The 27,759-nt window shown below is 43.9% G+C and overlaps 4 protein-coding genes and 1 non-coding gene across 10 annotated transcripts in view; 1 reads left to right on the forward strand and 4 right to left on the reverse strand.

The window, feature by feature from the left end:
* col25a1 (collagen type XXV alpha 1 chain) overlaps positions 1–7,037 on the reverse strand; it is a 150,596-nt gene extending 143,559 nt beyond the window's left edge. For 3 of the 4 annotated variants that reach the window (XM_030430923.1, XM_030430924.1, XM_030430922.1), the window contains exons 1-2: positions 6,341–7,036; positions 6,134–6,203 (exon numbers count right to left, since the gene is read on the reverse strand). In XM_030430923.1, coding sequence (XP_030286783.1) covers positions 6,134–6,203; positions 6,341–6,637 — 367 coding nt within the window. In that variant the 5' untranslated portion in view covers positions 6,638–7,036. Of the gene's footprint in view, positions 1–6,133; positions 6,204–6,340 lie in introns of all 4 variants that reach the window. The other variant, XM_030430921.1, reaches the window with a different exon arrangement.
* Positions 7,038–11,519: 4,482 nt separating this feature from the next.
* Positions 11,520–16,252, reverse strand: larp7 (La ribonucleoprotein 7, transcriptional regulator). Its single transcript, XM_030429712.1, has 13 exons — positions 16,118–16,252; positions 15,431–15,645; positions 15,222–15,322; positions 15,055–15,138; positions 14,701–14,865; positions 14,497–14,599; positions 14,105–14,407; positions 13,823–13,976; positions 13,562–13,704; positions 12,972–13,084; positions 12,687–12,846; positions 12,333–12,424; positions 11,520–11,981 (listed from the first exon to the last, which is right to left on the reverse strand). The coding sequence occupies exons 2-13, from the start codon at positions 15,633–15,635 to the stop codon at positions 11,904–11,906; spliced, it is 1,701 nt and encodes a 566-aa protein (XP_030285572.1). The 5' UTR covers positions 15,636–15,645; positions 16,118–16,252; the 3' UTR covers positions 11,520–11,903.
* Positions 16,253–16,771: 519 nt separating this feature from the next.
* Positions 16,772–16,845, forward strand: trnai-aau (transfer RNA isoleucine (anticodon AAU)). The gene has a single exon. It is a non-coding gene; the product is annotated as a tRNA-Ile (tRNA).
* A 501-nt stretch (positions 16,846–17,346) lies between these two features.
* On the reverse strand, positions 17,347–23,640 carry LOC115589037 (protein NLRC3-like). The gene is made up of 6 exons (XM_030429711.1): positions 23,334–23,640; positions 21,488–23,213; positions 21,172–21,255; positions 20,952–21,035; positions 17,749–17,826; positions 17,347–17,665 (listed from the first exon to the last, which is right to left on the reverse strand). The coding sequence occupies exons 1-6, from the start codon at positions 23,638–23,640 to the stop codon at positions 17,353–17,355; spliced, it is 2,592 nt and encodes an 863-aa protein (XP_030285571.1). The 3' UTR covers positions 17,347–17,352.
* Positions 23,641–24,074: 434 nt separating this feature from the next.
* Positions 24,075–27,759, reverse strand: part of adamtsl3 (ADAMTS-like 3) — an 87,488-nt gene continuing 83,803 nt past the window's right edge. For 2 of the 3 annotated variants that reach the window (XM_030431580.1, XM_030431582.1), the window contains 5 exons: positions 27,589–27,709; positions 27,219–27,423; positions 26,725–26,834; positions 26,420–26,640; positions 24,075–26,280 (listed from right to left, as the gene is read on the reverse strand). In XM_030431580.1, coding sequence (XP_030287440.1) covers positions 26,171–26,280; positions 26,420–26,640; positions 26,725–26,834; positions 27,219–27,423; positions 27,589–27,709 — 767 coding nt within the window. In that variant the 3' untranslated portion in view covers positions 24,075–26,170. The remainder of the gene's footprint in view (positions 26,281–26,419; positions 26,641–26,724; positions 26,835–27,218; positions 27,424–27,588; positions 27,710–27,759) is intronic. The other variant, XM_030431581.1, reaches the window with a different exon arrangement.

Here is a 27,759-nt window from a genome sequence, read left to right on the forward strand (position 1 = left end):
TGTTCAGTGGAACAATGAAAACCCAACCACATGTGTATTTTAATGTGCTTACACAGGATAAACCAAAAGGGAACCCACTCATAGAAAAGCAGCTCCATAGCGCTACGAGCGGTACACAGAAGAAAAATCCTCCAACTCTGCAGTGGCCGTGACAGAAAATCACCATATTGAACAGTAGGCCAGCTGTTCCACATGGGTGTCACGTCAGAAAAGGCCCCCCTTGTCTGTTAAAGTCTCTTTGAATATTGGTGGGTCGGGGATGAGTATGTGGGCTCGGGAAGGGACGGGTGAACTTAAGCCATCACAAAGGAGACTTCAGTAGGAGGATGACTGGAACTTTCAATCCCGTGTCAGAGGGCAACCAGAGGATGAGGCGCCGAGTTTGTGAGCCGCCTTTTGTGGAGGATTTACCACCCAGCTCTGATAGAGAGGGAGCATCAAAAGGGAACCAGCGGCGGTGATTCCCCCTCCTGCACGGGAGGTTACAGGGCAGTGGAAGGAGGGGGGAGGTGGTACCACCGCCACGACCAAAGGGCGCCTTGAAGGTGCAGACGGCAAACCTGATAACGTAATGCTTCTTAATACACTGTTTGAAGCAGGAAAGGTGGCCGGCCAACAAAGTAAAACCACGCTACAACTATTTGGATTTCATTTGTCCAACTTTAAGCACTGATGACGCAGAAACTGCAACCAATCTGAAACGGAAAACTCCAATTTTATTACAAATAAAGTTTATTTTTGGAGCAAATTCAGGTCAAATAAAAAAGGGGGAGACAATTATTTTATTCAATTGTGGGGTGTGCCGCTGTGGAAACCCCTTCATTCAACTCCAAGCAGTAACCGTAACAGCGGCCAAGACAGGATCTCCAAGCTTCCTACTTTATTCCACACAAAACGACGATTGAGGATCAGCGCCAGGAAATGTTCAAGGACACGTGAGGCGAACCATTAGGCACGAGCATTTCGATTCCCCTCCGTTCTTTCAGGCCTGTCTTCATCCTCCCAGCCTGAGGTACTTCAGCTCCGGCCGAGTGCTGTTGTGACATCGCTCACATAAAAATCATGTCATCTCCACTCCATTCAGTGAGTGTCCCCTCAGGTTAATCTAGCAAAAAAAAAAGAAGGAGGCAAAGTGTGCCACCCTTTCAAACGCCACAGTCATTACTGGTGCTTTCAGCTGGCATGCTGCGCCGTCTCCCATAAAAACTGCTGTGTCAAAGGTATAAAGAGACCATCTGTGCTATTTCCAGCATCCTGCCCTTTATAATAAACCATGTGTGAGAACCTGAAAATTAGGGCAAATGCGCCACTTCTGATGATTCATCATGATAAATCACGTCACGTTGCAATTTATCGGGACTGATGTAAAATCGGAGCTGAATGAGTCGAGCTTTTCATGCAAAAAAACGGCTCCTGCAAGATGTAATTCACTGCGCGGAGTACATTAAGCTCGTGATTTACATGTAGATCGCCTGTTAAGCAATTTAGCAGCAATCAAAATCATAATTGCCCATTCACCGATGCCTTCAGGCTCCATCTCGTTGCTCTCCGGCCCGACTCGCTCACAAAGGAAGCCTAACCTGACTCACCTAACCAAAAGCAGCTGGTCACGGCGGCTACCTGGAAGTCTGCTCAGCTTCACCTAGCACTCAGTGATTACATGGCCATTAGGCCACCTCCCAGCACCAAACCACACAGAGGGCCAAATTCAAAAGCTGTCAGTGATTAATTACCAGTTGCCCACTGAGTTGAGGATATCTGAGGGGATTGGCACAACTGTAATTGTATCAGGCCACTGGGATTACACACTTTGTGAGGCCTAAAGAGGGAGAGCAGCCCCGCCTGGCCACGAGGAGCTGAAAAGGAGTGATTAGGTTGAGATGTTTGTGGGCTGTGGTGTTTGTGTAGTTCTGATTTTTCTTAAGTGATCCAAATCTGGACATGACAAAGCAAGCCACACAGACTTTGCTGCAGCTGCTTCTGGTTTTATTTTGAAAATCTTCAGCCATAACAGCCAGCTGAGATGACCCCCTGCTGCCCTTCTGCCCTTGACAACCAGCGCTGGGTGTTTAGTGGGGAAAAACAAAGCCGCGTTACAAGTTGTCCATTTCTGTTTTCTCAAGAGCACTCTGGCCGCTGTTCAGCTGCCGGGCTTTTTGAAGCGTCAAGAAATGCAGCAGAGTGGGGAAAAGGGGGGATGTAGGGGAGAGGGAGGCTGGAGGCGTATGGGTGAGTAACAGGGAAAGAGCAAAGCACCAGCGCTTGCTGACTGCACATTTTATTATAGTCCCATTAAACAACAGGCCCTGCTTGGAATGCAGATCCCAGGGGAGGAGAAGGTGCACACAAAAAATGAAAATGAAGACTGCCCACCAATGCTGAAACAATTATTCGGAGACTCGCCTCACAGTGTGGCACAGTGTGCGGGTGTGACTTCCCAGACTTCAAAACAGCCTGGTTTGGTTTGCTTTTCTCCCCCCTAAACCCCGAGACTATTTGCACCAAACGTATGGTGTAAAAGCAGCTTTTTTTAAACTCAGGGTGCCGTCTAGACGAGGCTCCAACGTGAAAATGTGGCGCAGGGTCCCGAGTGAAAAGACTACTCCACTATTTAAAATTGCACTTCCACTGCTGGTAGCAGCTACTGTTGCCGCGAGCTGTAAGCAGAGACGAGGATCGGGCTGCAGAGGTTTTGTCAGCCTACTTTAGGGTTAATTCACCTTTAATTCAAACAGTCAAACACGTCAGGTTTAAATTTAAAAGTGTCGTCATCATTTTAGCTTACTTCATGTTCATTTTGCAGTTAGCAATCCCCTCCCTCTGTGAGATGCCACCACTCTTTCTGAAGTTCTCTGTTGTGATTGAGTAGAGTGTGCAGGAATACCAGAAAATGTCTTTTCTCTTTTATAGGAGTGACATGTGTTACTGACCACCTGATCAACAAAGTGAGTTGAATTCCCCCCTTTGAGGACCATGAATCCATCCAGCAGATATCCAGTGGTGTTGGTGGCGTGAGAGGAAGAGTCAGGGGATCGCTAAAGTCAGACACATTCATTCTTCGAGGACTGAGAGTGTCTGTACAGAATCTCATGGCCATCAATCAAATAGTTGTCGAGGTATTCCAGTCTGGACCGGAGCGGTTGACCACCTGACCAACACGGCCGTCCCCTGAGCCACGCCGCAATCGTGGCTGAAGCAATCTCGGGTTCCGATCCAATCACAGCCAAAGTGTGAAAATGCTTTTAGTCGCTCAGAAGCCAATAACTGAGTGCTAAATGACAGCGATACCAGACACTGTTTGGATGACAAATGGCCCCATAAAAATAACTTCACCTTCATTAACCAAGAATTACATCAGCATATATAAAATATACTTCAAGTTCACGACAGACTTTCTCTGATAAAGATGGCACAAACTTCCTGTGATTCAGAAGCAACCTATAAAACATCCTGAAGCTACGGACCATTGCTCTGTCTTTGCAACCACTCCATCTTCTCTGACAGCAATAAAGTGAAGACTGTGAAAAGCACATTACAGTCCTCCCCTCAAAGAAAAAGAGCCACATCAGAGCCAGAGGCCGTCTCCTCGACAGAGGAGAGGATAAATATTGAGTGAACCCATTCAGCATCCATACGCTACAAAGATATTTGGCCTGAAAACACTCCACTCACTCCAAAGCATTAACAAAGATGCATGTGTGATACGCTCCCACTGCAGGAACGTATATTATTAGAAACACTACAGATTCTTTAAAGTGTGCTGATGATGTGTGTGTTTTGTAAGTAGCTATAGTTTAAAAAAAAAAATCGATGGGATGAGGCCTCGCCGCGAAAAACATTAAATCCAAGAGTGCCAGTTTCCAAGATGAAGCTCGGTGCCGCCTCGGTTTTAGTGCCGTTGCGCTTCATTTGATGTGAAATGTTTTCATTGTTTTATTTCTGCCCTTTACAGAAATGTGGTGGGAGAAATAAATGGCAGACATATGATAGGGATTGAGAACAGAGAGCAGCGTGATTGTGAGAGTCTCATTATGGTTAATACTTCCCAGTACTTCTGGCTCGATAATTCAAGCATTTCCACTCGGCAGATGATTCACTCGCGTTTGATAAACCACTTTATTGAGGATTATTACTGTCACCAGTCTTGTTTCTTCTTCCACCTACATCTGACTATGACAGATGTAATAATCATTTATACTGGAGCTGTTCGGGGAATCTTTCTGTCTGACAGAGAGGTCAGAGGTCAGGGAGAACGACGGAGCAGTCCTGGCTCACTCAGCATCTTTCCCAAGGACACTTCCGTCCTGCAGCACAGACGCTTTCAGACACCTGGATTGTCCATCCAGAGATCCGACCACAAGCCTACTCTGCACAGTGTCACAACTGTGACTCCACCAGAGAGGTCACCTCCAGTGTGTTCACACATGCTGTATCACATTCCCAGCTGGGCCTCACTGGGGATGTGGACTTCCTCAAACTTTGAAAAAGTCCTGAAAACATGTCAGTTTTCCCTGCAGCATGTAGTCGAACTACTGTAGCGGTTCAGCCGTCTGACAGTAACAAGTGCGGCCACGGCTGCAGCACTTAGCAGAGTTACTAACATGACAATGATGATTGCCAGTGATGTTGTAGCACTGCTATAAAAGATGCTCCTATGGTTGATAAAACATGATAAAGTATCCTCCAAGGTGCCCTTCCAGTGGACACAACGCAGTGAAGTGCCCTCTAACAGTGGCTTCCTGCATGCTGGTGCCCCCCCCCACATACAACGGTGCCTTTTTTGTTTTTTCGCCCCCGCCCCTCAAACATCCTGAGTCCACCACTGCCTGTAGACATCTTTGAGGGCATTAGAAGAATAGAAGAAGCACAAAATGTTACGAGCAAAAGCTTCAGATATACATGTTCAGTCCAGAGCTGCAACGATTAGTCGATCGGAGATGTTTCCTTTCAACTGTTCCAATTATGGATTTATCGTTTTAGTCATTTTTTATGCAAAACTGTTAAATAACTTGCCGGTTCCAGCTTGTTAAATGTAAGACGTGGCTGCTTTTCTTTGTCTACTATGAGCTTTGATTTATGAGTTTTGGACAGTTTTTTGGGGGGAAAAGAAATTTGAGGATTTTTTTGACATTTTATTGACAAACATTTAATTGACAGATTAATTTATGATGAAAATAATCATTAGTTTCAGCTTCACCCTGCTAGAATCCTAAAGATATATCATACATCCTGACTGTCCGATGAAAACCATGTAGTGAATGTCAACAAAAATGCAAAAGCTAAAAGATTCTGCACATGTAGCGCTACAGGTAGGATAAATTTAATACTTAATCCTCCAGTTTGTGGCTAATTTAAATCATCAACTCGGAGACGTCAGAAACAAAATGCTTTTTCTTTCACCTGCACCTGAATTCAAAAGATCACGCTACAAGACACAATACCTGGAGATTAAACACCTCCATCTGTTGTCATAAAACATTCTCGAGGACTAATCTGAACTTCACATCAGAAGTGGATGCCGTCTGATCTACTGGTTGATTCCATATAGTCAGAAAACACCTGCAGAGTTTGCTTTCTGATCACATTTCGAGGAGAAGCATTGAGGATTTTCTCCCATTCATGCACTAACTGCTCAAACAAGGAACAAACGTGACGTTACAGCTCAAATCATGCCACATTCTGCAGCACTGATGCTCCGTCTAACTCAACCTTGACTCCATCCCAAAACGCTCAGAATGCTGACCCACGCTGAGGGGAATCGATGTTTCCATCTACTGGTGGGAAAAGTGAATTTCAAGAGGCTTTTTGTTTCCCTGCTGAGGGGACGAGAGAGCAGGCGGCAGCATCACGAGTCAAACAACCTCTCAGCACCTCTATGTATAGACTGCTGTTAAATGCCCTTCTTTCTGTTAAGTGTGATGGCCAGTCAGCTGTCTGCATCCCTCACAGCAGGCAGACCTCGCCCCAAACTACATACACTATCCAGGCAAACTGGCACATGTTCACCTGTGTCCAAGAAATAAAACAAGGACCTGTTCAGACTGCTTCCATTCATTCTTACACCAGCTCTGATCTGAGCACAGACAGGCAGACAGCCACATGTCCAGAGTGCACACGGGTGACGTGGGTTTACCTGGGGGGCAGTTGCATTCAGGTGATGTTTGTCTGGCAGTCCGGATCTTGACAAAACTCTCATAGGAGCGCTGAAATGTGAAATAAAATGCATTTTTCATTCATATGCACAATGAAATGAATGAAACCAAAGTGTGTGAGGTGATCTCAGATGACAGTTTGTGTGCAATGCAAAGCAGAAACTTCAAGAGAGCGCGTGCAGCCTCACCTGAGAGAGCAGCTCGTCCACTCTCTGCTCGATCAGGGAATTAAAATCATCCATGGAGTAGCCGGGAGCGCGGATGAAGCCGTGCTCGCCGTCCCTACTCTCCAAATCCACAACCCGGTTCTTGATATCAGCCGCGTTGATGCTCAGCAGGATGCAAAAGGCGACGGACGCCACGGAACATAAAGACGAGATAACGTTCAGCGCGGTGGTGCGGTGACACTGTCGCTTCTGAGGCGCCACTTCTTTCTCCATTTTCTCCACGCACCCAGACGCTCCTCTTGCCGCCGCGTTCTCCATTTAACTACAACTACACGCGCCGTGGGGAGCAAACTGCATCTGGCGCCGAGTCACGAATTTATGGCACACTGATGTTCTCCCTCTCTGTGTGTGAGTGTGAGTGAGTGTGTATGTGTGAGAGAGAGCGCGTGTGTGCCTGCGACGCGTTCACGTCCAGTGACTTTGTGGTGACAGCGCCAGAGAGAAAGATGAGTGGAGCGCAAAAAAAAAAAAAATCTAAACAAGTCAGCCTGTCAGACGGCGTGTTGTGGCTCCCTGCGAAACTTGTTGCACCGAACCTCGCACAGAAGTGCGGCTGCGGAGGAAATTGCTCTTACGCACAATAAAGTAGAAAGAGAGACTGGGGAGACGGCAGGCAGCGCGCATGAAGCGGAGGCAGGAGCGTTTCCACGGTGCAGGCATGCTCCCCCTCATTACGCCAACAACACGCCTCCAATCTGTCTTGACTGATTAACATAATTTATTGCCCCGCTCCTTTTAAGTTCTTGGAGTCGAGTACAATTGCCATAAGCTGACATGAAGCGCAGCTATACTGTAGGACGGTCGTTTTTCCAGATATAGAACAACGGAGCGCTGCGTAAAGACGCATTTTTTAGTTCCATTTTATGAAAACGTGGCTGACTGTGAGTGCACAAGACCCGTTTAAGATGATAAATCATTTATGGGATTATTGTTGTTGTTTCAAATTGAAGAATGTTGGAGTTATGCTGCAGTTATGTTGTAGTTGTGTCAGTTTTCCAGATATAGAACACCAGGAAAACGCTGCGTAAAGACGCATTTTTTTTAGTTTCATTTTCTGAAAAAAGTGGCTGACTGTGAGAGCACAAAACACGTTCAAGATGACAAATCATTCATGGGATCATTATGGTGTTTGAGATTGAAGATTCAAATCTCATGCAGCCCATGCGTGGTAACGTTTATATATCGTTTTTGGCCTGGGCGCTGCGTAAAAACGCACGAAAAAAAATCGCTCCTTCTGTGGTTTGGCACTCACTAAACTGCCCAAATGTGAGAAAGGATCGCGTCTTATTGACTGATTGTGCTCAATAGACATCCAGTGGTGAGAAGAGCCAGAGAGCCCAGCAGCACAGACTGCCTGTGTCCTCTCTTTACTGTCTGATGCCTTGAATTCTGATCAGATGTTGGTGTATTTCTTGGATTTGTTCAGCACAGTGGCAACAAACCACCAGTGATTCACATTGTATTATACTGGCGGGGGGAAAATGAAAACAGAAAGTTGTTTACTCTCAATATTTTCGCTCTTTGCATCAAGCAGTACTGAGCAGCATGCCTGAAATGCATAATAATAACCGAATGTATTTCCCCGGTTTGGCACCAGCATCTGTCTTACATAAGAATCAATACAACAAGTGTTCTGTCTGTTAATGAATCAAGCCTGAAGGCTGCGATGTGAATGTAATGTGCACACTGTTGTCCTGAACCGGAGCTAGTTTTAATAAAAAGCAATATCAGCCTCTATCCCTCCGCACCGCTCCTCCTCGAAATGTGTTTCTGAGTGATTCCGATGACACTGAATGGAGAAGTCATGTCTCATATGCAGTCAGAATATTTTAATGGGGTAGGTCTTCAAATATCCATAAAGCTCCCCAGACTTCTTAGTCCTGGGTTCCTCTTTTCCAGCCTGTTTGCATTTTAATGCCCCTCTGTGAAAATACATCTTCAGTCCAAATCACTCAGAATGACTGACACTGGAGGTCTCAACGCGGATTCCACTCACATTTTTACCAATTTTCCCCCAATAATCAGGTATTTCTCTCAATAATGTGATTTATAACAGTTCTACATTCCTAAACTTAAAGTTCATGTCTGGCCTCTCATGTGGGTTGAGTCCATTATGCTAATCAGACATTATATTTTCTCTGGCATGCAATTTGGAGCAGTTTGAACTACATACACTAATGGAAATGTATTTTTCAGGAGGAGGGATGTTGTCAAATGTCACATCCAGTGGAAGAATACGTCCACAAAGGTCCTCAGGAATGTACTGCTCGCAGTATGTAAATGCTATTTTTGCACAGAGGCACATTTACATAAATTCAGTATTTGGCAGTGACAGCAAGGCTCAGAAGTTTTTGTTTTGGTGCATAATCCTCAGGCTCTGAGTGCTTTACCTAAACTCATAATGCCTCGTATAATGAGGGGGGAATTGCAGAGATTTGGAGATGGTGAAGGCAACACGATGAGGCCTCCTTTAGTAAAACACAGCTTGACTGATATCTCCCCCAGACGATGCGATAGTGCCCTCTTGGATGCCCCTAGGGTGGATAACACATGATAAAGTGCCCTCTATTGTGCCCTAGTGCCTGTTTGTGCGCTGGTGTCCCGCTGCATACAGCTGGTGCATTTCCCTTTTCTTCAACATCCTGAGTCCACCACCGCGAGTGAGATCAGATCACCTGATCAGTGCAAACTACTGTGATGTCTACACATGTCAGTAACCATACAGGTTGAACATCTTCTCCTCCTTTTTGCTGGTTTTGCATGAACCATCATATTGATATGCTTAAATAGAGATTATCAAAAGTTTCCTGTGTTTTAAAAATTAACATTTAATGAATAATTTCTAGCCTTTTTCTTGTCTTCTACATGTCGTTTTCTCCCTTTTCGGTCACTATCTGCTGATTGGTGCTGTGTTTTCTGTTTATTTGGGGTTTTTTTATTGTTTCTTTTCCTTATATTCTAATATGCTATATAAAATATACTTTCTTGAGGGGAGGGGAGGTGCATTATAAAGGCCTGTGGCTTTTCGACCTCTCAAGACAAGTGTTTTATTTCTGTTGTTGTTAAAAAGGTGCAATTTGTAAGAATTGGCCACCTCCTATCAATCCCATGTATAAGGACATAATTGAGTGAATACACTGTCCTGGTCATAAACATTCATCACGTCATCGTATCATTGTTGTGACATGTGATTGTAACCTTTGGATTATATGTTTGAGCTCTGTCACACTGCAACGACTGTTTTGTTTAAACTTAATCCAAAGAAAACCTGTTAGAATCTGATGGTCTCTCTAAAGGTAGTTTTTAAAGCTTTGGACGCCATCTAGTGGACAACCACAGAAATGTATTTGATTCTGAGCAGGCTTGTAACCATGGTAACAGAGGAAGCCAGATAACCAAGATGGCGCGTTCAAAGTAACAACAACATAAGCCCTGATTGTTCTCTTTCTGATCAATATAATTAAATAACAGTGACGAGTGCTTCATGCAGATCACTGCAGATATTAACACAGATAACAACAGATAGTAACAAACAGTATTCCTTACATGGCGGTGGGCGGAGCTACCAGGTAATCATCACCAGGTGCAACATGTTCACCATGCTGCCTTTCTGAAGCATGAGTAACATTATTTCTCTAAACCAGTTCAACCACTTCAGAGCTCCTGAACACAAACTAACGTTATTATAACTGCCCGCTCACCTGTAACACACTTTTGCTAACCAGTAGCTATAAAGACAAAGCTAAACAATGGAGTTAGCATACAAGCTAACAAGCTACATTTAGCAGCAAGCTACGTAGCTCGACTGCAACATCATATGGCGATATGTGTTACTGCCAGTATTACTGTAACCACCGCCTTCTTCAGTCTTCTTATTTCTTCTCTTTGACGGGCGATGGTGGGACATGATTCTGCTCTGTTGTTGTTGTCTGTTCTCCTACATTGTTTACAGTTTGAGTCTGAAGGTATCTGACCAGCTGAGAGCAGACACTGCGCCTGCGTGGGGGAGGGGGCTGCCATTTTCGAGAATGATTGACACTTCTCAGACACGCCCCTTTGCTCTGATTGGTTGTTGCTCCAGAATGGTGGATTCTTGCCAATCAAATATTAGCCACTGGGTGGAGCCACAGACAGCTGACCTGTATCTGATTCTACTGTCAGATCATGGTAATTTTAGCAAATATAACAAAAATAGTTACAGACTCCAACTTTCAGTCCCTCCTCTCTCCCTTTCTGTTTTTTTCTTTTTTGGACGTGACTGTAAGTGACAGATGGAGTCCCTCTGCAGAATGCATGATGCTGCTGCGTCTCCCATATTCAGCATATTAAAAACCACAGTGAAAAAATCATAATCTCACTTTCTGCTATGTGTTTTTTTTATAAGGGACCACATTAAGGATTTTGTACCTTCCAAAAATGTCTCCTCCACTTTATGTAACACTGCTACCGGCCTGCTTCAGTCATTTAGAAATAAAACTTCTTGATCCGACCAGGCCGGAGATCCCAGTGAAGTCACATTATATCATGCAGCTCCTTTACCCTTTTTACTGCTTCATGAACAATATCCATAATGTCTGCAGCAGCATCAGAGAAATAAGAGAACACTCAGTACTAATAACCTCGCAGGTTCGTTCTTGTTGTGACATTTGTGATGAGCCATCTTTCATCTCAGCCTCGTGGCTTCTAGCAGAAACAAAATGATTCCTCAAGGACAGCTTTCACTGCCACATATGACCTCAGGTAGCTTCTACATTCACACTAATAACAGCCATAAATGGAGATTATGTAATGGCAGCTATTTTTATACTAGGAAGCATCTCACTGACACTACAGAGCACAACTCATTCTGAGTGTTATATAATCCACTACATTAAAAAGGCAATTTATATCCAGTTTGGGTTGGACAGTGAAATGTGGTCTGTCCAAACATACTGTGCATCCTTAAATGTATGAATGGTGTGTTTGCAACTAGGGCTGAAAAAATAAATAAATAAATAAAATCATATTGCAATTATTTTGAAAGATATTGTGATATGACATAACCTGACTTTTCATCAGCATGAGGGTGTGTAGACAATGACGGAATTCGAGTGAGTATTGAAGGTTTTTGCTCATTATTTCAGAATAAATCCAGGAAATATCAAATGATGACATTTTATTTAAAAAAACAACAACAAAAAGGGAAATACCTTCAAACGGTAAATTCCATGACTTGTCCACATCTTTACTGGGAGAACTTAGAGATCAATCATATTTACATCATAAAGAGAAATTGTTTTTAAAAAACTAAAAAGGTTGTCGATTTAAAAAAAAAAAAAAAAACTGTCTGCAAAATGTCTAAATGCATAGCAGCGTTCCATATCATCTCGGGGACTCCAGTGCAAAAGAAAAACGATGGGACGTTTCTAATTAATTTACACTTTACATGTTTCTTTTCAGTTCTCTTCCAGCTGAGTACAAATGAACACAGACGGTCCCCCTTCAGTCAGAGTCCACACAGTTAAACATGAGTTCTCCGCTGCTGTCAGTCTTCTTGGAAGCGGATGTGCTTATGCGCCTCTTTGGCCCGGGCGATGATGATCTTTTCGGCTTTGGATATGAGCTGAAGTGTGACAAGAGACGGGACATTAGACGTGATGGTAAATAACTGCTTTAATGTTAGTGGTGGCACTTATACTGTGTGCGCTCTTTATGCAATATTATTCTATGGTCACATATAATAATGGATTGGACTCAGGAGAGGCTGTTTACAAATGATGCACCTAATAAATGTGATCTCCTCATGCTGTGTTAGACAGTGTGGATATGAAGTCTACAGTAAACACTCCACATAACAGAACAGCCTCTTGTTTACATATTCAAAGCAGAATAACTGATCAATAATAGATTGTTGTGCGCAGAAACATGTATGTAGTTGTATTTTTCTAAGGAAATATTTAAAGAGCGAGCTCACCTTCTCCGTGCCCCGCTTCTTCTCCCTTGGACGATTCAGCTTGACTTGGCGGTCGACGAGGATCTTCTGCCAGTACCTTTGCTCCTGATCACCTTTGAAAGGCATTAAATAACAATCAATTTCTGAAATTACATTTAAATATTACTAAGCCTTCACAGTGGCTACATTGTAACGATGAAACCTTCTGAAAATCATACAAACTAATGGTTCCTGTACCGATAAATTATTTCCAGTACCATCAATAATGAAAGTGCCATCCCAGTCATCCACATCCTCTCCTCAGCTGGAGAGCTTTAGAGCTGCACACAAGCAAAGCACGGGTACTTCTGCCTTGAAATAAACAAGAATTCATACCTGAGAGAATCTCAAGCTTCCAGCTGTGCTCCTTCTGTAGCTCTGCTCGAGCGTCGCTGACGACTTTGGCGTCCTCTGGGGTGTGAAAGCGGATGTAACCCTCAGCATCTCCATCCAAGATGTCGATGTACGCCGCCGGTGATATTTTGCACAGAGCCTCCTACACAAAATAAGTTTTAAAAAACAAGCACGGTTAAAAATCATTATGACCACCTGACCGAGTGAAGGCCAGGTTTGGAACAGTGACAGACGGAACACAGGTAACACAGATGAGTTCTACTGTACTTTGATGAACTTCCTGGCTGGTAGCGGCTTGTTGTCTGTAATCTTCACGATGACACCGCTGGTGAACTGAGGGCCTACGTTAGCTGGTTTCTCACTTTTCACCTTCTTTTCCACTAGAGGGGTAAAAACAAGACATTTAAAACTATTTAAGAACATTCCTTCATTCAAAAACACAGAATCTGAACAATCTTTCTTATCTATTCTAACCAACAGCTGTGAGCCCCTCTAGCCTCTCAACACACGTCAATTATTACATGCAACATGTCATTATGTTTGATTTGACCTTTTTGGAGTCATGTGTTCTCTTCACTGGTTTAACTGCATTTAAAATGCAACAGCTCAGCACTTGAATGTTACAGTCATGGTAAATTTCTGAAATACTTTCAAAAAATTCTAACTTTTACACAAGGAACCTGAATTTTTGCTGAAATTCCAGGACACAGGACTTTCGTTGTACTTGGAAACGTGAAGATGTCGGCATCCACACTTGGTTTCATACAATACGGTCTTGTTTCCTTCTCTAAATCTGGACAGTCTGCTGTGAGCCCCCCTGAACTCAAATTTCTGGGATCGGTGGAGACAAAACTCACCGATTTCTTCTTGAGGATAATTTTCCGTCTCCATTTTAATCTTGTGCTCCCTGTGATCAATCTTATTAATGCACTTCTTCAGAGACGTCATACTCCGCTTCTGCAAGGTCATATACTCCTCCTTCAACTGAAGCCACTCCGTCCTTAATGTGAAAGAGGAGGAGAGACATCAGTCATTGAGTTACACTAATTTTAGTTCAGACGTTTTTTTTTCAGATACCAATTCATTCCTGTTGTGGCGTGATGAAAAAAGGATCTTACTTTGAAAGAACCCGCAGTGGGATGACCTCTTCCCCTATTTTCAGTTTTTCCTTGTGTTTCTTCTTTCTCTTCCTCTTTGCTTTAACTGTTGAATCATCTCCGTTTTCTTTCCCATCCTCAACTCCTCTCTCTGTGTCGCTTTGAGCAGGTGGATCTAAAATAAAAAAAGGGAAGAACACAGTTAACACAAAAGTAGTAAGCTCATTGTTTCACTGAAACAAAGAAGAGTTTTCATTTCTCTTATTTGTGGATTACGGAGAATCAGATACTGTGAGCACTTACTCGTCTCTGTTTCATCTTCTCCCTTTTCCCCACCCTCACTAGTTTTCCTTATTTTAGATGGCACATCACTCTCGGACCCCTCTGCCGTATGTGACCGTCGCCTTTTTTTCTCTGACACTTTGCCCGGTGTCTTCTCAGTGGTGTCGACCTCCGGGTCAAACTCCACCGCTGCCGAGCGCTTCCTCTTCTGCTCTGACGGTTCTGCTTCCATCACCTGCTCAGTGGCTCCTTCAGCAGGAGCCTGCACTGTCGCGCCTTCCTTCTTTTTCTTCTTCTTTCGTTTTTTCTTTTCCTCTTCCTCACCTGCAGCATCAGATTCATCATGGGTCAGGGATTATCATGTTTATAGGTGATATAGAGAAGTAGTGATTTGAAATAAATGCATTTTGTACCTGATGGTGGATTATCGCTTGGCAGAGGAAGGGGCTTCCTGCTTTTTGTCTTGGGGAAAATCCCCGGCTTCCTGGGAGCATCTTCAGGTGGGTTGTTCAGCATCTGTCTCAAATATTAACATTTTCAATAAGTTTCCTTCACTGGACATGACCAAATAATCAGATACATTTAAGGCACGAATTAAAATATTCATAAGTTATCACCTCTATGGCTTTCTGTGCTTCCTTTATCTTCTCAAACTCTACGAAGGCAAAACCCTTGGAGTCATTAGTAGACTTGTATCTGGGGATGCTGACGTAAACCACATTCCCACATTTTGAGAACACTCTTTCTATCCAGCTGTGCGTCACATCCTTGGGCAAAAGTTCCTTGTAGGAAGAAGAAAGAGATGGATTATTTTGTGGTTTAAATTTCTTCAATCTGACAGAAATACAGAGTCAATATAACCAGCAAATTAGTATGCGAGTCACCCCAAAGTGAAGTGTAATGAATGTAGTGTTTACTGCAAATTCTGAGAAAAAAAACAAATGAAAATAAGAAGATAAAACTCTTTTTACCACATAGACTGTGCGGCTGTCGACGTTATCTGGCACATCTCCAATTGGATGCTGACGCCTCAATTTATTTCCCTCCAGGTTAACCTGAAAGAACATCAGAAGACATTTGTGACCACTGAATTCATTTGACATTAGGTTGAAGCCATGTACACTCTCTCTTACAGTACCTCAACTACAGATGAATTTCTCAGCGCTCTCGCAATCAGCTTGGTGTCAGTTGTCATCTTCTTCATTCGATTGAAGTCCGCCAGCACAGATATATCAACATCTAAGACAAAGAACACTTTTAGAGCAATATCCCTGACAAAATCCAGCGTCTTGGTGACAAAACCTGTATGAAATTAGTGGTGTACTGCCGTCATTGATGGCCCCTTACATCCATCCTCTGAGTCATCGATGAGTTTTCTCAGAAAGCGGTCCTTGTGGAGGTTGACGTCTCCGAACCAGAACTCCACTTGCTTCTTCACGTCACACAGCAGCTGTTTGACTCGAGACCTCTTCTTTTTTTCCATCTCCTTGATCTTACTGCTGGCCTCTGCTGTACCAGCATCACTGGCTCCTCTCTCCGTGTCAATCATCATGTGGCTGAGACTGCAACACAAGTCAGGAACACGCACACTTACAAATAAGCTTCATTACTACGTCCATGCACGTTTATTCTCACATAAAGGCCATGTTAGCTGACGGAGTCACACAATGTGTAGTGCGTTACAATTATAATTTACACAAGGTCAAATTCAGTTAGTAGCTCAATGAAAGACATATCACATAACACATAATCATAGTCAATGGTGAACACGCCCCTTTAATAGTGTCAACAAATAAATAAGATTGGGATTAGTTAGTAAAAAATGATAGCTTCACATTTACCACAAATTTAATAAGTTATCAGTGCCTGCTAAGATTAGCAAGCAGTAACGCTAGCCAACAGTTGCTCAAGTTAGTAGTGAATTCGCGGGTAGTAACATTTTTAAAATTCGGCAGTCGTCCCCGCTGTATTTCAAAGCCCGCCGGCCTATTACTTGACATAGAACTGCAAAAATCATTTTAATTAAAAACTCACCCAATTTGGGACGAGGGAACGGTCCAGTTTGCCGCTAAACATGCACACAAACAACAGAAAACAGTAGCTTGCAGGCTAACTTCATACGAACGGCTTCAGAACGTTGAGTAAAATGTCGCAGATTAATGTCGTCACACCAGAATCGAGGCAAGCAACTTCCGGTGAATTACTCCAAAATAAAGCTCACAAATGCGTCGTATTCTTAAAAGTTTCAACATTTTATTGACAATTGTGCGTTTTACAGTTGTAAAAGTGCGTCAAATATATAAGAAGGGAAAACAATGCTCGACACGAGGAGAGGATACAATTGATATGTGAAATAGAAAACACGACAACCTTAAACTTAGCTCAGTAAATACAAGTTTAAAATATTTAATTATAAATAAACTGATTGTGGACCTAATCAATATATAAATGAATGTGTGGCCAAACTTAGTTGTAGTTTCATATATAACGGTTTGTGCTTTTATTTGGAAGAGAAAAACACCACATCCGGGCTGTACGCAACCGGTTCGAGTAGTCCTCTCAGCCAGTTTGCAGTTTTATCAGCTTCTAGTAACATTTAATATATTCCGAGACGTTTTATTGTTTTATCTTGTTATCTGTGTGCGATGACGTATTTCAGATTATTTCTCTTTTACAGATATCCCATCTGGCCGGTTAGCTCAGTTGGTTAGAGCGTGGTGCTAATAACGCCAAGGTCGCGGGTTCGATCCCCGTACGGGCCAGTTAATACACTTTTTTCTGTAAACAAATCTCTTTGATATACCTTTTTTCCTTCGTGCGCTTTCTTTCCTATGTTATAATCTACATCCACCAGTTTGTACAGTGGTAAAACCATAGACTGCCACTTGTCCCAGATGCTTATCAGCTGTATTTGTGTTTCACAAGATATAGGCCATGTTTCGATGCGAGAGTCATGTGTAAATAGGCAAGAAGAAATTTTATCATTGATGTCTATTGAAATTTACCTTTTTCCCCCACAAAAAAAATAAATAAATAATCATAATACAAACAGCTTTCAATATAAAAAAAAAAACATTCAATTAATAGCAATAATAATTGTTAACGACACCTAAAATAACAGTATGGTGAATGTAGCATATTATTTCCCTACATAATGTTGCAGTAAAGGATGAAAGCTCTTTTGCGGTCAATTTGTTTCACACAAAGCAATCCAACAGACATTTGACCCATATTTTCTAGCTTATAACTCGAGGCTGGTGTAATATCTGTCAGTGGTTCAAAACGCTCTCAAACTTTTTGAGTTTCTTGCACATGTCGTCCTCTGTGCAGCACTCGATCCTGCTGGTGATGAGCTGCGATAGCTTCCTGTAGAAGGTCTGTGCCCACTGGGCTTCTAAGCAGTGGACGGATATGTTGCACACTTTGTGGAGCACCATCACTAACTTCTCATTGCTGCTGACCTCACACCTCCTGAAGACCCATGCCCCCCACCCTGCCCACGTGTTGTCGTCCGTGAAGTTCACAGTTATGCTTTCTTTGGTGCACATGGACTCTGTGTCAGTCAGGTCATTCCAAATGGCGCTGTGTGGACAGAAAGTCAACAGAAGTCAAATTAAATTGTTGAAATATTGATTAAAAGTACTTTAAAAAAAAAGCTTACTCACACAACTTTATTCAGAGGATCTGGGGTCAAGTCTGTGAGGGACAGCAGACCTCTCTGAGTCACTCGGTTCCCCTCCATCCTGTGAGAGCACACAGCGCTGTATCATCCTGAACAGTTTTAAACCTTCAAATATGAAAATATATTCAGCATCTCTATCCCTTAAATTGTTGATAGAAGGGCCCAGATCCATCCCCAAGCTGTACATGGTGCTCAATTATTAAAATGTTTTAAGTGCCCCAATTTGTGCCTACAGAACAGAATTTGTTTCATAAGTAGGGCAAGGCTACTGCACTTATATAATGAGTATATAATTATAATAAGGCTTCCATCCATTTAAAGGGATATTCCGGTGTAAATTGAATCCATGTTCTAACACACCGTGACACCGAGTAGGACCCCCCCTCGAGAGATAAAGTTTACGTAGCTTTAGCATCCTCAGAAATGACCGCACGACAACAATACACTGCAGTAAATGGATCCAAATATAAACCGCCACCAAAAAGCCACAAATAATGCTCAGAACAGCACCAAACTTCAGCAACAGTACAAATAGGGTCTCAGCACATAGTCCGGGGCATCTAACCTCCGCTAGCTTAGCTGGATTTCTACTGAAAAGCTGACTAAATTTACCACTCTTCTGCAGCAGCTTCCTGTTGACGGGAAGTCCCGACGAGTCGATTACCGAGTGCAGTAGAGTTCCGCGGCTCTTGGATGAAAATGTATGATTATGACTCCATGGAAAAGCAATCAAAGTTCATATGTGTCTTACCTGCCAGTTTATAACAGTTATTATCGAGAGCGGACAGGGAAAAGAACGGAATTGAGCATTTCTAACCGGTAATCGTCGCGTCGGGACTTCCCCGACCTGGAAGCTGATGGAGGAGAGTTGAACTCTGTTTTTAGCTTCACAATAGAAATCCAGCTAAGCTAGCGGAGGTTAGATGCCCCGGACTATGTGCTGAGACCCTATTTGTACTGTTGCTGAAGTTTGGTGCTGTTCTGAGCATTATTTGTGGCTTTTTGGTGGCGGTTTATATTTGGATCCATTTACTGCAGTGTATTGTTGTCGTGCGGTCGTTTCTGAGGTTGATAAAACTCCGTAAAGTTCACGCTGTGTTAGACCATGGATTAAACTTACACTGGAATATCCCTTTAAATTGTAATGGAATAGTATTTTCTGCATCATTTCATCTAATATGTACGAACTGGCCACTTTGAATTCATACAACTAAAACATAGGGTGGGGCATATAATCAAATAGCTGCTAACTGCTGCTAACTCGTCTTTTTATACAGCCATGACAAGCGCAGGAATTTCACGAGGGCCATGGCCCTCATGGTCCTCATGGCCCTCGCAATTTGGCCTCGTGCGCCTGAAAAAAATATCTGCACTAAGGTCACAGTGGCATTGATGCCCTAGTTGATTTTGCAGTTTTCTCCTCTGCCTCTTCCCTGTCAACACGTTTTTGAACACCGGCATCTTTTGTGGAAAAGAAATGCGTCTTTTTATGACATATTGGCAACATCAAATGAGACGATGCGTACATCACCAGTGGTAGGCTCGATTCGAGCCTGGCATGAACCGCTCGGGCGGGCTACAACCACAGTTTGACAGTAATCTATCACTGGCTAACCAGGAGACTTCATCAAACGCACCCCCGATGTCCGCGTGGCCGAGACGTTGGGTCTCAGGAGGAGGAAAAAGTCGCCGGGTCTGAGTTAAGACAGTAGCCCTTTTACACAGCGTCTCTGCATTAACTCCGGAGCAGTGGTTCGCTAATTCTCCGCCGATGGTGATTCACACAGAGCGAAGCATCTCCGCGGTACCGCCTGTAATTCACACAGAAAGCCGGCGCTGCAGCTCCTAAAGAGGCGTGATGGTACACGTCATGATGACGATGTCGGTGTTTCCCAGGTGTTCCCTGAAGTCTCGGTCGGGAGGTCGCGGTGATTTATTTTCACCACAAACACTCGGTGAGTTAAAGTTTTTTTTGCCGGTGACAGACGCTGATTTTCAGGCAGAAATGTGACGAAGAGTCGGGAGGACAGACAGGAGGACAGACAGGAGGACGGACAGGAGGACAGACAGGAGGACGGACAGGAGGACAGACAGGAGGACAGACAGGAGGACGGACAGGAGGACAGACAGGAGGACAGACAGGAGGACAGACAGGAGGACGGACAGGAGGACAGACAGGAGGACGGACAGGAGGACAGACAGGAGGACAGACAGGAGGACGGACAGGAGGACAGACAGGAGGACAGACAGGAGGACGGACAGGAGGACAGACAGGAGGACGGACAGGAGGACAGACAGGAGGACAGACAGGAGGACGGACAGGAGGACAGACAGGAGGACGGACAGGAGGACAGACAGGAGGACGGACGCTGCTCCACGTATAGCTGTGGTATTTTTTTCCTCATATAAGTTGCCAAAGACAGTTACAGTTACTACGTTACTTTTGTTCGGTCCTGTAACGTTGCTTTGTGGGACATTTCTCTGTATTTAGTTGAGTGAAGGACCTGTGCAGTTATCAGACTGTCAGACCGACACGCCCTCGCTCCGCGCCTCCGGATTATCCGTTCACACTGCGGCTCACACGCTGAAACTCTCCCTGACTCTCCATCCCCATCTTCAAACGATAGTGACTGATTAATCACATAACCTGGCATAAATGAATGTCACTTTGTAGTATATGTTAAAAATAAATATAAAATAAAAATAAATGCATTTATGAATTAATAAATAGTTTAAAGTTGAAAATTTCTCGCCTGAGCTTGTTTTACGTATTCATTTCACAGATATTTATACATTCTTAGTCCTTAAATTAAATTCACTTGGACTTAAAATCATTGTTTTATTTTATGGCCTTACTGCCCTGGCTTTTGGCCTTTGTGCCCTTAAATAATTGACAATACGAAAGGCCAAGTGGCCTTGCCCCTAAAATGGGGAAATTCCAGGCCTGGCCATGACTGTAGCTACTGTTAGCTCGGTTAGCCAGAGGAGTTTTGGTGTTTCTGAGATGTCTTAGACGTGACGTAAAAACGTTTGTTTCCTCACATTCTGTTGCTAATTTTGAACTATAGTCTTGGATATTGCACCCTGGATTGGTCTATGATTCAGGCAGATGTTCATGGAAAGACCTTTATTTCCTCATAATGTGAGAGGTTAGTTATTGAAATACTCCAGTCACAAGTTTCTTACCACAACTGTTGAAGGTTTTGTTTCATCCGTATGGCATTAGCAAGAGCCAGCAGTTCACTGTCACCAATGTTTGTCCATCCAAGTCTAAAATGAGGAACAGAAAGCGTGAAATGAATCCTCTCAAATGATTGATGATTGTACTTTTGGCATCTTCTTATTAATGGGGATCTTTTTTGATAACTACAAAAACAGAATCTTGCCTGTGAGACACTCATCTTACCCGAGGTAGGTTATACTGTCTGACTCTTGCAGCACATCAGCAATGACCTGAACTGCATCCATATCGAGGTTGTTCTCTCCAAGCCTTCAAAATGAAATAGTGGAGTTTTAGCATGACTCACATTTCTTACTCATATCCTCAACCTGATGTTGACTTCACATGTGATGCCACACGCACAGCGATATGCCTCGATACCCACATTGAACTGCAGAGGTTAGCATAAATAACCTTACAAACCAAAGATGGAACGAAGAAAATAAAGTGATAGATACTTTGCAAAATGACACGTGTAAACCTAATTTGACCTAAAACTCACCAAAGACTCTCACATCTGAGCAGCAGGTGCTGCATATCTCTAAGTGCCTCGTAGCTGACTCCTGTCCCTGTCAGATCCAGCTCTGATATTTTGCCCTTTGTGAGGTTTAGGAAGTATTTGATGGTGTTGTAATCCATTTGGGAGAGTGTTTCATCGCTAACATTAACTCGCAGTGTCTTCGGTTGTACAGCAAGTACCAAAGAGGAGTCCTGTTGCTCAAACAGGCAGTGTAAGTGGTTTAAGATATGAGCCCCATTTTCACAGAGCATTGTAAGTTCTCTGACGATCTTCTGGCGATAGGTGTCTACTTTTTCTTTACGGCAAAGCAGCCCTACCTGTCTCGATAGAAGATGAGCATTGCGCTCAGCAAGGATTCCAGACAGGAAACGGCTGAAAAGGTCCAGATGTCCGTAGTTGGACCCCTCCCCTGGACTTGTGTCGCTGTGCTGAAGAGCATCAGGTAAAGGGTGATCCGTCACTGCACAATAAACTGCAGCAAAGAACTCTTGCACAGTAAGGTGTGCAAACGAGTAAACCTCTTCAACACAGCCGGGCTCTTGTGCCACCGTCTTGTCGAGGAAGGTGCTCACGAGGCTGCATCCCTCCAACGCCGCCACGTCTGGGTCGCTGCTGTAGAACAGCGTTTGCTGCTCCATCAGCTTCTGGAAGGCGAGTCGGCCCAGCTTCAGGACAACGTCCGACAGCTGCTGGACAGCCGGCGCTTTTTGCTGTTGATGAAGTGTTTCGGCTCTTCCTTGAGTGTGAGAGCGAAGCAAGGCCACCAGATACTGCACGTAAATGTCAGTCATGGTCTTGGGGCTCTCTCCACAGAGGGCTTTGCTTTCTTTCAGGATGCAGCACACAATGTAGCAGAATGCAGGTATGTAGCAGAGCGTCAGCATTAATTCATTCTCTGATACGACAGCGAACATGTGGCCAGCGAGGTCTCTGTCTTGGAAGTAACGTAAGAAGAAGTCTTGAACTTCAGTCAAGGAGAAGCCAGCGATGAGCACAAAGCGGTCGATGCAGCCCACAGGGATGTGGCTGATCGCTGCAGGGCGACTTGTGAGCATGACAGAAGCGTTGGGCAGCAGTTCACCCTGCATCAGACTCCCAACGACCTCCACCACCTCTGCATCTTCATCTGGCTCTGACACGAACGCGTCTACATCACAGCTCCTGTAGTGTCTGAACTCGTCGAAGCCGTCCAAGATGATCAGCAGTTTGTCGTCATTGGCTAAAATATTATCCAGCTCCTTCGCCAGGTGTCTGTTTTTACGCAAGACCAGCTCCCGGAGGTTTGTAGGCTTGTCGATCAGATTCAAGTCCCTAAAGGTCATGTGGATGATGAAGTCAAATGAAAGACTGTCCCGGTTTCCCCCAAAATCAAACAGCATCTTCTGCACCAGGATGGTTTTGCCGATACCGGCCACTCCTGTCACCAGAACTTTCTTGACTGGACGGCTTCCATTTGTGCTTGAAAAGAGTTCAGCTGGTGCAATTTTCCTGTGCACCACCGACTTCTGCTGAAAAGACAGTCGGTTTTGTCCAAATGTCAGAATCTCGTGTCTCTTTACCTCCAGGGCCTGGTGCCCGTCCACCAACAACAGGTTGACATAATATTCAGAAAAAAGGATCTTCTCTCCGTGTCGAGTGTTGTAGAAGAGCATGCTTTCACTTCGGCGCCGGAGGACGTCCCTGTGCTTTTGTTTGAGTTTGTTATTCTCTGCAAAAGATAAGATTAGTTCATTTATTTCAATTAGCTTCATGTCATTTCAAGTGTTGACTCACATCATTCCAAATATCTTGAAAGGCACATGACATCTTTGTGGTTTGGACTGCATACCTTTGGACTGACGCTGATCTTCACCGCCTCCTTTGAAATGCGTCTGTGTTTCATGACAACCGGTAACTGACAGAAATGTCTGAGCAGCTTCCTCGCCTTTACACTCCAGGATATCCAACACCTGCCTCACTCTTGCCCGGGGCCCCAGCTGACACAACACCTCCTCGCGGTCATCCCGAGTGAACACCTCCCGACTCACCAGGACTTCCAGCAGAGAGTCGATCCTTCCTTCTAGCTCGTCCACGAGGGAGGCTCGCAGCACCCTGATTGCTGTCAGACAAGAATTACAACAGTCCTTTTCCACCATAACTGGTCGGAAGTTATCCTCAGCACAGATCAGATAAAGTCCCGTTATAAACAGCTGTTGGTGCCAGTTTGAATGCCGGTGTCACAATAACGTGAAGTAAATCATCTCTCATATTTTGTGAGTGCCGCTGAGCAGCAATGTGAAACTGTACGTTGTGAATACAGAAAGAGGAAGTGCCTTTCCCTGTAATACAATTAGCTGAGTCACAGTTGTCATCATGACACAACAGTCTTGAATGTCTTCTTCTGTTTCATAGCAGAACAGAATTCAGTAACAGTATTCATCACTGCGGGATCTTTTATAACAGAGTGTCCGAGATGAAATGAATGGATCAGTGTGATGGTTTGGCAGAAATTATTCCAAGTTTGAGCACTTTTTTTTCTCCAATTTTATATTTTTTATTCAGAGCAAAAGAGAAAACCACAACACGCAGATTATAAAAGGAATGTATTTGATTTTATTTAATGATTAACCAGGCACGAGCAGAGAGCAACACATCAAGTCACCAGCAGAGGGTCCCCATTGCATGCACATCAAATAACCAAATAAACCTGTAGGGAAATGAATACTTAAAACCCGCCACTGTATTTATTTACAAAACTATGCACAAGAACACACATGAAAATAAATAGTTAAAAGGACAAAACAAATATCTACATAACTTAAGAGCATAAGTAATATGTTAATTGTTTTCCTCTCATGAAATCAAATCATCACAACTTAATGAAAAGAGAAGTAGTCTCCTGCTTCAGGTACGTTTACTGTGTGTTGCACTTGATGATGAAGAATTGTGAAACCTAGGACAATGTCAAAAAGTGCAAACCCTGTTTATCTGGCACAGAAATGTGAATATCGTATTTTAAGTTCAGCTAAAGCCCGGCTCACACTACAGGAGGGTTAATACTAATTCAAATCTGTGAATCCCTTATAAGTACCAGATAATCTGGACTGAACGTCAGTACAGAACACATTTTCCTACAATTTGGGAGGAACTCCAGCGGCCTGAACCTGGCTGAACACTGTAAAGAAGATAAGAACTGTCAAATGAAAGTCTGTTGTCATCCTAAAATGTCACATTAAAAGAAAAATGTTTGTCTGGCGGACAGGATGAACCGAGCTTCATCAGCTCAGCGAGGAACTATCGCGCTCACCTCACGGTTAAACGTGCCGTCGCGTCACAAAGTGGTTAAAGGGACATTTGAACAAGCGATACCAAAATCACGAAACATAAAACAATGTAACTTTACAAAAAAACTCTACAAGCCATGTTCTCAACAAAGACTTGGATGAGTTGAGTGCAAAATAAGTGTCTCATTTCAATAATTGACTTGCTTCAGTCATACACCTACATAGTGCAACCCATGCAAGATTAATCTTCATCTTCAGCCAGAAAATCCACTTTAAAAGGTGCACGACGTAGTTTTGTGGAAGACAAACAAAGATCTTTACTGACTGACTAAGTTTCACTCTGCCAACTTTCTGTACGGGGACTTTATCTTCCTCTGAGAACAGCTTGTTTATTCAGTTCATCAATAATCTCATTAATGGTGTAAATACTAAATATTTTGACTTCCTTCTCCAAAAACTACGTAGTGCCCCTTTAAACACCTGCAATCCTAATTCATCTTCTCTTGAAGTGACTCGACCGATCACTGCGGTCATCATGCGCTAAAAGACGGCACAGATTATGATTTATTTCCCCGGTGGCTGATATTAAATATATCATTTATCAAATATGAAGCCTTTTGTCATGTTACCCATTTATGAACAACATTACGCTGTATTTCAGTTTATCCATGCCTCATTAATAAAAAGCTTATTTAGCATCAACACTATTTATCAGCATTGTTTTGGAGACCATCGCAATAAATGCAAACACACGACTTTCCAGTGGTTATCAAAGGCCGGGGGTCTACCCAGAATCCCTGGGTATGAAGTCAATCATTTAAAAACAAGCGTATTCATAACATTATTGTGTATTGTAAAATAAGCTGCATGATAATATGCATCCTGTTTTGGACATGGCGTGATGGTGCTGCAGTGCTGTTGCTCCATTATTCTAAGGAAACCCCTGAAACCACACCAGAAACAATTCATGTGGAGGTTGTTATTCACCAGTGCCACATTTCTGTACGAGTTCCCCTTCATGAAACCAGGCGGTCACCACAAGTTTCTATTGCTCACAACAAAAAACAAGCCTTACTTGTATCCTGCTTGTTGCCAAATTTAGGAAAAGTTGTCGAAGTGAACTCCAGATTTAGAAAAAAAGAAGTAAAACTGAAGCCTTCATTTACAGACATGAAACTCCTCTCAAAACTTTCAAACCCAAACCCACACGTGATATCTTTAAGGAGAGTTGATCACAGCCACAAACGTTCCTCCACACTCAGGTGCCCCCATCCAAGACCGATCACTGGAGACAGGTGTGAGTGTCAGGATGGGGCGTAGAGCTTTCAAGTCTCTGCTGGCTGTCGGAGGATCTTCCCTGACCTGTCCAGCTTGTTAACGGCCCTCGACTCGCGTCCCGGCCTCAGGTGTTCCGACAGGAGTGACAGCAGCGGCTCTTGAACTGGGGCAGCGGACACAGCTCCAGCTGTCGGACCTTCTCACAGTACCTCGTGCTGTCCTGACACTCTCCTGCTGCAACACAGAGGTTACAGTTTACCACACATACTCACTTTAAGCCAAATCACATCACCACCAGAGAGAACAGAGAGGAGAGGCAGCGGGACATTTCATAGTTTTGCTAAAATTCTCCATTACGGCTGCTTTTTCTCACCTCTGCCACAGGACAAGATATTGCATCGCTGCCAGCTGGGAGGGCGTGGCCTCCACATGCAGTGATGCTCCCGCGCGGCCTTTCCGGTTCGACGGTGCGCGCAGGTCACGTGGCGTGACTGGAAACCGTGGCGTCCGCAGGTGGCGGTGCACTGCGTCCACGGACCTACATGCCAGTGCAGGGCGCAGGCCTCTGTGGAGCAGTTCTTCACAGAGCTGGGCCTAAATTACAATATTATAGAAAAGGTATTGGCATTGTAAAACAATTGTTGATATATAATATACTCTTATGATATCCATATTTACCTCTGGAGTCCACCGCACATCTTATGAGAGACTTTGGTGGCGTTGGTGTCTTGGCAGTAAACATGGCGGTGCTGCGTGGCGACACTGGGGCCCACACACTGACCGTGACACTGAAAGAGGACTTTTATTATTATTTATTACCAAAAAGTTCAGTTTTTAATCTAAATAAAGCCCCCTGATAAAGGATTTCATTCATATTTTAAAGTGGGGCTACTTTATGCATTCATTACAAAGATAATATCGTTTTCCAAAAGGGGAAATTCTCGTGATACATTCGACAAAGAGGCTTCAGGACTTCCCTCACTGCGAGAATAATTTCTCTCGTAATAAAAATAAGGAAGTACCAGCTCGGTGCTTCCCCCTGAAATAACCCTCAAATACACACAAACAAACCTGACATTTGACCTGCAGTTGAGAAACAGAGGGAAAGGAAATGATATGTTGTTCACATGTAAACAGCCTCGACAGGTCCAGGAACACCTGAGTCGACTCACCGGTCCCCAGTGGGTAACAGCCCACCTGGCGCAGGGCAGCTGGTTGCACTGCCTGGTCTGTGAGGGTTTCCTCCCCGTGCCGAGGCAGTGCTTGCTCCCCAACTCTCTTGATCTGCCCTCAGGACCCTTCGTGCAGCGGACACTCCTGGTCTGGGATCCGCCCCCACAAGTGGCTGAGCACGATGACCAGGGATCCACTCGCCACCTAATACAACCACACAGTGAGGAAAACTGGACTGTAACCTTTATAGTTTAGTGTGTTTGTGTGTTTTGGGTGTGTGTGTGTTTGGGAGGGGGGCAGGGGGTGTTACAGTACCCAACACTTGGACCTGGTCTCTCACTGGACAGGTGTGTAGTAACAGCAGCCTACCTGAGGGGGCAGGCTTGTCCGTGGCACAGCTCAGCTGACTGACTGCTGTTACTTCTCTCCGAGCAAACTGGTCCATTTGTTCCCATACCGTTACCTTGGACACAGTTTCTTCCTCTGCCACCTGCGAAGACAGATTTTAAAACAGATATCTTAGTGCAGAAGTCAGAAGAA

The sequence above is a fragment of the Sparus aurata genome, chromosome 10, assembly GCF_900880675.1.
Source record: "Sparus aurata chromosome 10, fSpaAur1.1, whole genome shotgun sequence".
Taxonomy (NCBI): domain Eukaryota; kingdom Metazoa; phylum Chordata; class Actinopteri; order Spariformes; family Sparidae; genus Sparus; species Sparus aurata.

What these genes read in the sequence shown, in the direction of transcription:
- LOC115589037 (XM_030429711.1), bottom strand. Translation starts at nt 23,640, where the DNA reads ATGGTGGAAAAGGACTGTTGTAATTCTTGTCTGACAGCAATCAGGGTG. An exon ending in AGATCAGCGTCAGTCCAAAG is followed by an intron (nt 23,214 to 23,333) that starts GTATGCAGTCCA and finishes TATCTTTTGCAG; the next exon opens with AGAATAACAAACTCAAACAA. An exon ending in GACAGTATAACCTACCTCGG is followed by an intron (nt 21,036 to 21,171) that starts GTAAGATGAGTG and finishes TCCTCATTTTAG; the next exon opens with ACTTGGATGGACAAACATTG.
- larp7 (XM_030429712.1), bottom strand. Translation starts at nt 15,635, where the DNA reads ATGATGATTGACACGGAGAGAGGAGCCAGTGATGCTGGTACAGCAGAG. An exon ending in GAAATTCATCTGTAGTTGAG is followed by an intron (nt 15,139 to 15,221) that starts GTACTGTAAGAG and finishes ATGTTCTTTCAG; the next exon opens with GTTAACCTGGAGGGAAATAA. An exon ending in CCACTGCGGGTTCTTTCAAA is followed by an intron (nt 13,705 to 13,822) that starts GTAAGATCCTTT and finishes TTTCACATTAAG; the next exon opens with GACGGAGTGGCTTCAGTTGA.